The sequence below is a fragment of the Rhinolophus sinicus genome, linkage group LG07 (genome assembly GCF_036562045.2).
Source record: "Rhinolophus sinicus isolate RSC01 linkage group LG07, ASM3656204v1, whole genome shotgun sequence".
Taxonomy (NCBI): Eukaryota; Metazoa; Chordata; class Mammalia; order Chiroptera; family Rhinolophidae; genus Rhinolophus; species Rhinolophus sinicus.
This window is the reverse complement of record NC_133757.1, coordinates 79,576,636-79,589,982: the sequence shown is the minus strand read 5'-3', so window position 1 is coordinate 79,589,982 and position 13,347 is coordinate 79,576,636. Positions and strand designations below refer to the sequence as shown.

General features: G+C 49.4%; 1 protein-coding gene across 9 annotated transcripts in view; it reads right to left on the bottom strand.

Moving 5' to 3' along the window:
• The window catches only part of CPAMD8 (C3 and PZP like alpha-2-macroglobulin domain containing 8), a 65,861-nt gene that overhangs the window by 40,057 nt on the left and 12,457 nt on the right, over positions 1 to 13,347 (bottom strand). For all 9 annotated transcript variants that reach the window (XR_012498065.1, XR_012498063.1, XR_012498064.1 and 6 more), the window contains exons 7-13: positions 12,982 to 13,036; positions 11,837 to 11,950; positions 10,482 to 10,566; positions 9,206 to 9,314; positions 7,026 to 7,253; positions 5,570 to 5,740; positions 2,762 to 2,890 (exon numbers count right to left, since the gene is read on the bottom strand). Coding sequence is in view for 6 of the 9 variants with exons in the window: in XM_074337966.1 (XP_074194067.1) it covers positions 2,762 to 2,890; positions 5,570 to 5,740; positions 7,026 to 7,253; positions 9,206 to 9,314; positions 10,482 to 10,566; positions 11,837 to 11,950; positions 12,982 to 13,036 (891 nt within the window). In the remaining 3 variants the exon portion in view is untranslated. The remainder of the gene's footprint in view (positions 1 to 2,761; positions 2,891 to 5,569; positions 5,741 to 7,025; positions 7,254 to 9,205; positions 9,315 to 10,481; positions 10,567 to 11,836; positions 11,951 to 12,981; positions 13,037 to 13,347) is intronic.

The window sequence follows — 13,347 nt, the reverse complement described above, 5'->3', positions numbered from 1 at the left end:
ACGGTGATGAAAAGGTGGGGGGATTGTTCCAGATCAAGTATGACTACGGACACAGAAGAGCCAAAATGCAACATGTAAATTGATCCTGAATAAGACGTGCACACAAACCCACGCATGTGCATTCACACATGTGCACGTGCACATATATGTATAGGTGCACACAATTGTGCAGACATGCATGGGTGTGCACACACACTAGATATATGTTACATCTTGAGGACACCTTTGAAAACCTGAATGTTGCCTGTGGCTTGACCAATATAATTGAGTTAATGTAATTTTCGTAGATGTGACAATGGCCTTGAGGCCATGTTGAAGAATGTCCTTATTTTTAGGATATATTATGCTCAAGTATTTAAGAGTGAAGCGTCATGATATGTGTAATGTACTTTCAAATGCTGCAGCCAAAAAAAGTGTAGAGAAATTAGATAGATGGGTGCGTGGATGGGTGGTTGGGTGGGTGAATGAAGGGGTGGGTGGATGGAGGAATGGACGGATGGAGGCAAAATGTTAATTCATAAATCTAAGGGAAAAGCATGTGGTTGTTTATTATACTTTAAAAAAATTATCTTAAATTTGTAAATATCCCCTACAAAAAGACAAACAAAAGTACCCTTCTGTTTGAAATGTTGGATAGAAAGAAGGAAAGAGCACAAAGCTTTCTCCTACACTAACCCTGTGGTGTCACATTAACCCTAAAAGATTCAAGTGACATTCCTCTTATACAGAGCAGCTCATCCCTGCATGTGACTTGGTGCCAGAGGAAGGGGAAACGTAGTCAGCCAGCAGGCTCCAGCTCCTCCCACCCGCAGGCTGGACCAAGCATGGCCACTCTTGCCTCAATGCCCTGAGGTCGCACCCAGGGCCCCTTGATGACAGCCTGGGGGTAGAAGGAGCTGGAGCCTGCTGACTGACTGAGGCAGGATGGAGACATCCCTCCAAGAGGAAAGTCTGAGTCCTCATCTGACCCAGCCAAGTCCTCACCTACTGGGAACAGCGGTACTGGCAGCTGGGGACACAGGGCTTCTTCCCACCCCCGTGGGAAAGTGGCCAACGCCAGTGTCCCCACACCACACTGCTGGTTGAACAGCATTACGACAAGAACAGTGTGTTCAGCCAAGCTGGGCACGATCTCGCCTGAGTTTCTCATTCTTATAACCCCTGCAGAGGGCTGCCAAGCCCAGGAGACAGGCACGGAGCCGGAATTTCTTCGAGCTGCATCCCAGGGGCCCCTTGTGGCCTCAGGTCTGGGCAGAACTGCTAGAGGTTTATGGGGCTGGTAGGGCCTGGGAGCCCATGGCAAGTGGTTTGCATTAGGAGCAATGCTGGCGGGCCTGCCACCACCCATGGCAGCCAGGCTCCGCCCTTGGTGCTCTGGTTAAGGGGGTTAATGGAGTGCTTTATAAAACACACAGCTATGTATCGTTCAGTAGGTGAGGGACTAAACAAACCGCAGTTCGTCCATACTATACAATGGAGTATTATTCACCACTAAAATGAAAGGAGCTCGCAAGTCATGAAAAGTCACAGAGGAAACTTCAATGCAAGTTTCTAAATGAAAGAAGCCAAACTGAAAAGGCTACATACTGTATGATTCTGACCGTACAACATTCTGGGAAAGGCAAAAGTATAAAGACAGTGAAAAGATCAATGGTTGCCAGGAGCTAGCGGGGAGGGAAAGATGAAGAGGTAGAGCATAGAGGATTTTTAGGGCAATAAAACCATTTTGTATGATACTGTAACGGTATATACCATGTTTCCCCGAAAATCAGACCTAACTGGACAATCAGCTCTAATGTGTCTTTTGGAGCAAAAATTAATATAAGACCTGGTCTTACATAATATATACTATATTATATGTTATGTAATATATATTATATTATATAGTATATAGTATAATATATGTTATATATTATATTATATTATATTATATTATATTATATTATATTATATTATATTATATTATTTTATTTTATATGAGACTGGGTCTTACAGTGAAATAAGACCGGGTCTTATATTAATTTTTGCTCCAAAAGACGCATTAGAGCTGATTGTCTGGTTAGGTCTTATTTTTGGGGAAACACGGTATATGTCATTGTACATTTGTCCAAACTCACAGAATGTGCAACACCAAGAGAGAACCCTAACGTACACTATGGACTTTAGTTCATAATAATGCACCGATATTGGCTCATCCATTTTAACAGTAATGCAAGGTGCTGCTAATCAGTGCGCAGGGGACAGGGGTACATGGGAACTCTCCCAACTTACTGCTCAATTTTTACAAATCCTCTCCACGTACCTCTCCACGCATCTTACTTAATCGGGATCGTGGAATAACAGACTTAGAAAGAACTAACAAGAGACCCAGCTCTAAGTTGGTCTCGTCTCTGCACTCGGTATGTCTGGAAGTGTCTGGGTGGGGAAATTCCTGGTGCCTTCACACAAGAAGTGGAAGCCTCTAGAAAGTGGAGAACCCAGTGCCAACAGCAGGGGGCCCATCTGAGGCCTGGGAGCAGTGGCACCCTGAGGATAGGAGTCACGTTTATCATGATAAACCCTGAGCCACGGCCTTAACGTCCATCACAAATAAATTACAGGCATTCATTCCTACGAATACCTTCCTTGCTGGAGGGATGGGGGGTCCAGCCCTGGCCTCAGCATTAGTCCCGCTGGGGCCGGTATAGGTGCCCTGGAAGAGCGTACATGCCACATCCTGTGCTCCATCCTGCCCGGGGAAAGGCACCCCTGAAAGCCTTACCTGCAGGGGGTGGGAGGGCGGCTGCAGCTGCAGGTAGCACTGGCTGGGGGAGTACCAGCTGCTGAGGGAGAGGTAGCTGGGCAGGTACTGGGTCCCCACAGGCTTTCCGTTGAGTGCTGTCACCTTGGTCTGAAGAAGAGAGGGTACTTGGTCAAGGTCTGGGTGCCCGGGAAGGGGGTCTTGGGATGCTTGGCCTGGCCTGCCCTGCCCTGCCCTGCCCTGCCCTGCAGGAAGACCCACCCCCCAGGCTCCAGTTTCCCTTTGGGGAACTCCCTTTTCAATTCTCAGACAATGGGGTTCAGTGTGGTTAGCCTGTTCTTTCCAGCTCTGTGGGAAGCAATTGTCCAAGACTGGCCACAGGGTGTTGGGGGTTGGCTCAGGCAGGGACAGGTGGCCATCAGGAGACAGTGCCATCACATTTTGGGGAAAACCCCCTCCTCTCTGTGTGCATGTTTGTATCCCCCCTCCCCCGCCCCAAGCTTGCCAGCAGCCCCAGGGTGGCTTCTCTGAGGGAATAACCTGCCTGAGAAGGGAATAGAGGAGATGGCAGTCAGGAAAGGGAGTGGCTATCCTGGAAGGCATCCCAGCGGCTCTGGACCTGGCCCCGTCTGGAGCTCACAGCCCAACCCCTGCAGCCCCAGATCCTGGTGGTTATACTATTTTTGCTCCTCTGGTGGTTTGAGCCTGTTGCCTTCAGTTGCTGCTAAAAGAATGAGGCTAACACAAGAGGGATGTTTAAAGGGGGAGTCTAAGACCTCTGCGTGATAAAGAATAAAGAAGGTGGCCAGGCTTCTTTCTCTAAACCCCTGGAATTTCTTGGGTGATGAGAGTGCGTTTGTTATTCATGGTAGGTCCTGAGCATGTGGCTAATGAGATGACTCAGGATGGGGACGGCCCCTCCAGAAAGACCAACCCTTTGATTGGAGGATTGGGGCTCTGAGTCACATATCATCCTGACCTCCAGGTTGGGGAAGTAGCTGGAGACTGAGTTCGGTCTTTGGGCCCATGATTCACTCCAAAGCACCTATGTAATGAAACCCCAATAAAAACAGTGGACACTGATGTGTGAGTGAGCGCCCCTGGTTGGCAGTTCTTTTTGTGTATTGTCACACATCCGTGAGCTGGGAGGGTAATGAGTCACAGCTCCACAGAGACAGCACAAGAAGCTTCGAATTTGGGACCCTCCCAGCTCTTGTCCTAAGCGTCTCTCTCTTTGCTTTGTTCTAATTTGTATTATTTTTCTATAATAAAACTGTAATTGCAAAAGGTTCGAACTTGCAGTCCTGGGGATATACTGTATAGCAGGATAACTATGGTAAACAATACTGTATTGTATATTTGAAAGTTGCTAAGAAAGGAGATCTTAAAAGTTCTCGTCACAAGAAAAAAATATTTGAAACTATGCGTGGTGATAGATGTTAACTAGACGTACTGTAGTGGTTGTTTTGTAATATGCGCACATATTGAATCATTGTTATACATAGGAAGCTAATATAATGTTATATGTCAATTACATCGCACTAAAAAAATTAGATAATATTTAAAACTGGTTCTGCTTTTTAAAAAACAATTAATTAAAGACCTTCTCCTAAGCAGTATTTGGTAACAGAAATAGAATATCTTTCTATTAAAGGGACATTTTTGGAAAAAGCTAATTTTTAGACATCTATGAGAGAAAATTATTCAGCTAATTCTGATATTTGAAGTATTTGGGCACTTTGCTGCTACTTAATTGCTAACGGACGAATGGAAATAAAGAAATGTCTTCCATTTTTTAAAAACCTGAAATTGTAAGGTAGTGAGGCAGCAGGAAACCCAAATTTATAGCCAGTTGGTAAAGAATGTGGGTGGCCTGGGGACCCTTGTGCTTGTGGCTTTGGTGGTTAAAAAGCTTTAAGGACATGTCAACCATAAGGGACACAGAGACCACAAATGTCCTCAGCTCCCACCTACACATTTATTCTCAGTTGCCGCGTCCCCCCCACCCAGTGTCTCTGGGGCGGTCACAGAGCTGGGAGCCAGGACACCACTTCTATCATTCCTGTTCCTCCTTCCCCTGACAATGGGACACCAAGTCCTACTGATTGTACCTCAGCAGCTCCAAGCTTGGTGCCCTCTCCATCATCATCTCCTGTCTGCCCACCTGTCATCCCCCAACCCCCCAACTACCGTGTTTCCCTGAAAATAAGACCTAGCCGGAAAATCAGCTCTAATGCATCTTTTGGAGCAAAAATTTATAAAACCCAGTCTTATTTTACTATAATATAAGACCAGGTATAATATAACAAAGAATAGAATAGAATAGAATAGAATAGAATAGAATAGAATAGAATAGAATAGAATAGAATAGAATAGAATAGAATAGAATAGAATAGAATAGAATACCAGGTCCAAAAGACGCATTAGAGCTGATTGTCCGGCTAGGTCTTATTTTCGGGGAAACAGGATATGTGCACTGGAGAAGTGGCTGGGTGTCAAAATTCAGATGACTCTGTCTGCCTGACTACCTTCTGGGAGGTGGGGGTTAGCCTCACCAGCTCCTTCCTCCACAGCTTCCTGAAATGGCTCAGCTTGGCCGGGCACTTGCAGGACCCGATTGCACTGTGATCGTGGGCCCCTGGGCCTCTGCACATACTGTCCCATTCCCCGAGAAGCAGCCTCCCACCTCGCCCTGGGGCAGGTGCATTATTTGTACTCCTGTTGGCTTCCCCCATCAGACCATGAACTCTCTCAGGGTAGGGAGAGGACCCAGGCCTCCTGAGCATGTGCCTGTTGGCTGAATGACAAGGGCCCAGGCGACTCACCCACCTCCAGCCACACATGCTGGGCTGACATGGGGATGGAGGGGATTTCAAATGCCACCAGCCCTTCTCGGGACACAGATTCCGTAGTGTAGATGTTGTCCTTTGGTGTCAGCTCTGCCCTGATTTGGACCGTCACCCCCTCAGCTGGGCTGCCATCAGGGTAGGACAGCTCCACCTGGAAGGGGTCACCAAAGATTTCAAGTGGTTAGGCAACACTCCCCAAACTGATTTACAGACTCGACCTGATCCCCACCAGAACCCCAGCCGGCTTCTTTGATGAAAGAGACAAGCTGATGCTAAAATTCACAAGGAATTTCAGGGGACTCCAGTAGCCAAAGCAATCCTAAAAAAGGAACAAAAAAGGAGAACTCACACATTGCAATTTCAAAAGTCACTACAAAAATGTAATAATCAAGATAGTGTGGTATTAGCATAAGAATAGACATGGAGACCCAGGGAGTCCAGAAATGAACCCACACATCTATAGCCAATTGATCTTTGATAAGGGTGCCAAGGCCACTCACTGGGGAAAAGTATAGTTTCTACAACAAATGGTGAAACCATTGGATCGCCACATGCAAAAGAATGAAGTGGAACCCCTACCTCACACCATATATAAAAATGAACTCAAAATGGATACAGATCTAAATGGAAGAGCTAAAACTATAAAACGCTTAGAATAAAACAGAGGGAAAACCTTCATGACTTTGGACTGCGCAAAGAAATCACAAGGTGCAAATCACCACAAGCCACCCATTAGCCTCATGCCAGGGTAGGAACAGGGTGGGCAATGCCATAGACAGGAACTCTCGTAGCTCATCATTCAGGCGGGTAGAAAAGGTGATCAGAATGAAGGGTTCAGAAGACATGAATGTTGTAAAAGAAATGTGGTCAGTGGGTGCGGAGGGACCCTGGAGCAGGTATTTGGTGATGGGGTGACGGGGGCTTCAGCCTGTGTGATCCCCATTAACAGCTCTGTTCTTTAATGCAGATGGTGGGTAATTTCTCAACTGTACATGAATGCTCCCCTTTCCCTGAATCCATAGCCCCAAGCCCCTTCTTCATGCATATTATGACCGTGCCTGCGGTGCTTTAGCTTCTACTCCAGCTGGGACCTGAAAATCAAAGGGCATATGAGCTGTGTCTCCATGCTTGGGACAGTGGTGGCTGAGAGAAGGGAGGTCCCAAAGTGGAGCAAGAGGGGGACACAGTGTGAGGACACCAGGATCCTATGGCCGGTGGAAGGCAAAAGGGGTCGGGGTGTGGGTGGCAGTGCCCAGGGGCAGAGCAAGCCTCCCCCTGAGGTGACACCCAGCTCTGCTTGTCTTGCTTTCTCCAGCTGCAATTGGGACCCTACGGCAGTGGTTTCATGGTGGCCCTGAGGCGGGAGCTGGAGTGGAAGGCAGCGCAGAGCCTGCGACCTCGGTTGGCACCTGCTGGGCACTGGCTCCAGCACTCACCATCCCCACATAGGACAGACCCGGCTTGAACTGCTTCCTGGTGACCTTGGAGTACCGGACGTCTACCAGCTGCCTCTGGACGGGGGTGGAGTCATCAAAGGCCACCTGCTGGCTCCCATCCACAGTGGTGACCATGGCCCAGATGCTGACTATGCCCCGGAAGTGCTCAGGGACGTCGGCCGGGACCATGTCCTTCACGCAGATGTCAAAGTCCTGGGAGCCGTGGATCTGGAAGCAGGAGACACGCAGGCTGTGCTCAGTAGGGGCTGCAGCTGCTTCAAAGGACAACTCGCAAACACACATCTGAAATCCAGGTCTCTCTGGCCACCTGGAGGGCCAGGAGGACACTCGGTGACACACCTGACCTACGCCATGAGTCACTGTGTGGGGATGCACAATGTCCCTGTCTACTCTGTGGGGCAGGTGAGACAATCCCCGCCAGCCAGACAGCAGGGAGGAGATTTGAAAATAGTCCCGTTTCAGAGCACTCTCTCCCCTCCCACTTCCGAGGCACAGAACTCCCCCATTCAATGCCTATCTCAGGACCCACCTGGCGCCTAGCAACTCCACATCCAGACGCAGCTGTGGAGTGAGTTACTCAGTCAACGAGAGAACTAAAACAGGGGTCACCACCAGCGGGCGGCCTCCAGGAAGAAAGGAAGGGACAGGGAGAAGCTTTGGGTGGGGTGAGGAGGAGCTGGCACTGACAGGGTTCAATGTCAGCGGCCCCCATAGAAGCACAGAATCTCCAGGACATGTGCAGGTACACTGTAGCACACTCACAACGTAACGTTAAGTTGAAGAAGAACAAAAAATAAGTTATAAAACTTGACATACAAGGAATGTGAAATCATGCAGTCTGGGAATTTCTGAAACGGCTAAACACAGAGTCACCCCTGAGAGATTGAACGGATCATGGCCAGATCATGCAGGAAAAAAAACACTGACACACAATCAGCAGTCACCAACCCAGGAAGCCAACCTGTCACCTACAGGTTAGATTTGCATGAAGCCAGACAGACTCCTCTCTCTAACAACTAAACAATAACCTGCAACAACTGGCCCCCAATGGCCAGGACTTAATCACTGACAATTTCCCCGATTTTTGCCCCCACTCCCAACTTAGGACCTACTGGAGAAAGCCAAATGTGCATCCCTCACACACTGTTTCAGATGCCTGCTTCTAGTTAGCCGCCTACAGCTTCTCTAGGTCACCCGCCTGCAACAGGACACACCTAAAGCCGTCTTCTCTTGTTTCTTCACTATAACGCTGTCCCACGTCTCCGCCTGCCATGAAATCTCTGCCAAATGCAAGTGGCTAACTACCTTGCTACAGCAAACTCCAAATCAATAGCCTTTGTTCACCCTAATTTGGGTGGTCTTCATTTAATTCCACACCATGTGACCCAGGCATGGCACACCCAAGAGAAAGGAAAACATCTGGCCACAAAAAACTTGCAAATGAATATTCAGAAAGCATTAGTCACAATTGCCAAAAAGTGGAAACAACCCAAAGCCCATCAATGGATGAATGCATAAACACAATGTGGTCCCTCCATACAGTGGAATATTACTTGGTTGATAAAAAGGAATGAAGCACTGACATGCTACAACGTGGATGAACTCTGAAAAACTGATGCCGAATGAAAAGAGCCAGACATGAAAGGCCACATGTTCTATGATCCTATTTATGTGAAATGTCCAGAATAGGCAAATCCATAGAGACAGAAAGTGAATTAGTGGTCACCTAGAGCTGGAGATGGAAACAGGGATTAACTGCAAAAGGACCTGAGAAATTTTTTTGGGGGGATGGTGGAACTATTTTAAAACTGGATAGTGGTGATGGCTGCACAACTCTGTGAATATACTAAAAACCACTGAGTCATACACTCTATATGGCTATTTAAAAAACAAAACAAAAAACTTTATATTCAATGTCCTGGGGGGAAACACATTAAAATATCAACAATGGTTGTGTCTGCTTGTTGGAAGATAAGTCATCTTTATTGTCTTCCCTTTTAAAAAGTTTCTAAAGTCTCTATGTTCAGCCAAAAAGAATTTTATCATCAGGAAAATCCCCACTGTATACTGTTTTAGAAAGTAAACTAAAATGGATGACCATGGAACTGAAGGAGAGGGCAGACCCTGTGGGTGAGCAGCATGGGGCTCCTGTTCCTCACCTTCATGGTCCTAAGAATGGGGCGCCCCACCTCCTGGCTGTAGTACCCCACGCCATTCACAGTCATGTTGATCACTAAGGTCCCGGAGACAGGTTTCCCAAAGGTATACCTGGAACAAAAGGACCAGAGAAGTGAACTCCACAGGCAGGAGCATGGTCACTGGTACAGCAACTGGATAGGGGTGGAGTTGTCCAGGGCCACCTGCTGACTATGCCCAAGAAATGCTCATGGACGACTGCCAGATCATGTCCCTCACACAGGGATGCTTCCCCATCCTACAGTCCATCCTTACAGCCCTTCCTGCAGCCCTGAGTCAGGACAGATAACATCATGGCCCTGTGATCCTCTGCACCAAGCCTCATGTTTGACAGAGAAAGAGACCAAGGGTCAGAGAGGAACTCTGGACCCAAGAACAAGCAGAATGTGTGAGACAACCACTGGAGTTGGTGACTCCATTGGAGTACCAGAGAGCCTGGCCTTAAGTGCCCTAAAGAGTTCAGCTTGAACTAGGGACTTGACTTCTCTGAGCCTCGGTTTCCTCATCCAGAGAATGGGAATAAAACTGTCATCTCAGGGATATTGGTGAAATTTAAATGTATGTATGTCATGCCTGATGCAGAGGGGACACCTGCTTACCAGGGTACAGGAGCAAAATGGGAGACAGCAGTGAATTAAACTATAACGCCAGACACTTCAACAGTGTTTTCTAGACTAGAAAACGTGTGTGTACACAGCACGTCTTTGCATTTTAACACACACATACAGCTGGAGGAGACACAGGCCAGAGAGCAGCCTTGGCCAGGCCACAGGCTCCAGCAGGCGGCAGCGCTGGGGCAGGAATACAGGCATTGGGCATTGCAGGGCTCTCCTGGGGACCCCAGAAAGGGACAGTGTCTCTTGACACCCTCTGGTCACCGGCACTTTGGCCTTGGTGAAAGGCCTTGCCATTAAGAGGGCAACCCCCTCTAGAAATCCCTCTCTGGTCAGACTGCAGCTGTGGGTGCTGCCTGTGGGAAAGGGGGGAGTGGGAGCCTTCAGAGAAGGGGCAAAACCCGGGGTAGGGGGAGGCCTGACAGAGAAAAGTACGGCCTGGGGAAAGGTGCCCCCCTCAGGGGAAGGGCTCAACCTTGAAGGAGTGGGAGGGGACAGCAGCAGGGGAGGGCCATGCCTGTGGGAGGAGATGCATGTCCATAGCGGAAGGGGCATCCAGTGGGAGGAAGGACATGCCCACGGGGGGAGGGGCATGCCTGTGGGGGACAGGGTACAACCTTCTCACCTGGCCTGCACAGTGCCGGTCTCACAGCTATCCAGGTCCCTGATATAGTGGGGTGGGTCAATAAGGAGCTCAAACTTTGGCAGCACTGCAGGGAGAGAGCAGAGAGGAGGGAGGCAGATGGCTTCCACCACTGGGGGGGCCTCAGAGTACAGGAGGTGGCCAAAGAATGACGGCCCCACCACTGCACTGAAGAATCCATGTCACCCTTGGTTGAGCACTGACAGCTCTCTGGGGATTTGCCAGCCACATCTATTTCCTTCCTACCGTTAGGGGACCAGCGCCCCGTTTCTCTCAGGGGGCCACGTACTTTGCGTGTAACCAATTCCAGCCCATCCCAGGGGTGTGCCAGTGGCTCCTGGACCAACTAGAGGCATCCTGAGGGTGCTTACGGATGGAGGGTGCCTCTCTTTGCTGCAGGACTCAGCCTAGGAGTGTCCAGCCATCTGGTCACCCTGTGCAGCGCACAGCTTAGGGAGGGAGCAATACCCGGGAACAGCACAGAGGAAACCTGGTCCTGAGAGCTTGTTACAGGAGACAATAACTTCCTTTTGCTTACTGAATTTTCCCTGGGCTTCTGTTGCTTGCAACCCACAGCCCTGACCTCTACAGCTTTTCCTTCCAGGATCTTCTTCTTAAAAGGAGAAGCCCTTGACCACGTCAGGGTGACTTTAGCACAGAAGCAGAGTAAGTGGCTCTGGCAGGTTCGCTCCCCAGCTCTTGTTACTTGAGCATTTTCCTTAATGGCTCTCTCAGCCTCAGTTTCCCCATCTGTAAAGTGGAGATGCCTCACAAGGTCAGGACAAGGATGAAAGTACAAAAAGAAATGACGGCCTTAAAAAGGAAGGGAATTCTGACACTTGATACAACATGGATGAACCTTGAGGACATTATGCTGAGTGAAATAGCCAGTCACAAAAGGACAAATGCCATCTATATGAGGTCCCTAGGGTAGTCAGATTCCTAGACACAGAAAGTAGATGGTGGGTGCCAGGGGCTGGGGGCGGGGATGGGGAGTTAGTGTTTAACGGGGACAGAGTGTCAGTTTGGGAAGATAACAAATTCTGAAGATGGATGGTGGTGATGGCTACACAACAGTGCGAATGTACTTAACGCCACTGAACTGACTGCATGTTTAGTAGTAGTTAAGATGGCAAATTCTATGTTACTTATATTTTATCACCATTAAAAAAAAACAAAAAAGGCCATGACAAAGCCAGCCCTCCACGCCATGCCTGGCTGTACCAAGCGCTCCTTGTACGGGGCTCTGCCATCCTCACCCTCATCATCTGTGTCATCCTTGGGTCTGTGGTTTCTCCCAGGTCTGAAATCCTAAGATGCTAGATTCTCCAACTTACCATACTTCTGAACTTCAAAGGACTTGTTGTACAGGTGGCCTTGCATTTCGACAAAAACGAACCATTCTCCCAGCACTGGCTGGTCGGACAAGGGGAAGGTCATGTTGGTGATGCCTGTGTGAAGAGAGATGCCCCCTCACCCTGTGGCAAGTGCATGTGCAGAGAGCCTGCGGGCCCACGTCGGACAGCGGCAAGGTCAGCGCAGAGACACCTTAGGGGCCCTCTGCCCCAAACAGCCCCTCAGGGAAGCCAGAGACCATACCGAGGCTGGGGTGACTAGGCAAAACAAGCACCCCTGCAGGCTGGGAGGGAGGAAGCAGGGAGAGACTGTATCTTGGGTTCCTAGGAGAGTCCTGCAGCCAAGGCAAGGTGCAGGCCATGAGCTGGACAAACCAGAGAGAGGGACCCCCCAGCTCATCCACTCTGCTCCCCACCCGAGTCATAAGGGTTATTGCACATGCCCTGTGCCTACTAAGCAGCCCTCCACAGGTACCTCAGACTCAGGAAGAGGAGAGTGGACATGGGGAGGGGTAAGGCCAGTCCAGGGGACTCAGAGGCATGACATTGTGCAAACCACCATGGCGCATGCACCTGCTAGAGACCCCACACTCCGATTCTGGCTCACAGAGGCACGTGGGGTCCAGGAACACCCCCAAGCAGGACTCGGGGTCTGTCGCATTTATGCATTTTCCAGGCTGAGGCTGCACCGCTGTCCTCAGTCTCTCCAAATCCTACCTATCACCTACCTCTCTTCACTTCCCTTAGGGTCAAAACTAAAAGGGAGATGTCAGTCACACAGTACTTATTGTCATAGAGAAAGAAAAACAATGCCAGCTCCTCAGCCAAAGCAAAGCCTCTGACTCCTAGCTGGAAAAGACACCTCTCATGCTGGGTAGGGAGTAATGAGATGGGAGACCTGCAGTGGGAGAAAGGTTGGGGGTGCTGACAAGTGAAGCCCCGATGTTCCAGAAAGGCCCCCTGTTACAGGCAGGTGCCCCAGCTGGATCCCGGGCACAGAGAAACTTGGGTGGAGGGTCCCCAGAGAGAGCACATTCTGTCTTCCTGAAGGTTTATCACATCTGCCACTGTAAGGTGCAGCCCCCAAACCACAGAAGGAAAAGGGGAGAGGAGGGAAAGACATTTACCGCAGCAGACCGGCTCCAAGTGTCTCCACTCCATCATTCTGGATCCCCGGGGGTCCTGTCGGGGGACACACACGGTCAATTCAGGGCAGCCAGCATGTGCCCGGTTTGGGTGTGGACCTTCCGAGCCCTCTCTAGGGCACGACAAGCATGGAGGGCAGGCCCCATATTAGCCACTTACATGGGAGCAAACAAGAGCTTGGGAAATAGAAGGGACTTATCTGAGGACAAAGGGGCAGAAGAGGCCAGGCTGGGTTTGTCTCACCAATTAGGGATCACCATTTAGTAACCTGCATGCAATCTACAAAGAGACAGACAGATGCATGCTTGGCCTGTCCCATGGTGGACCCCGGGAACTGGAATGGACCA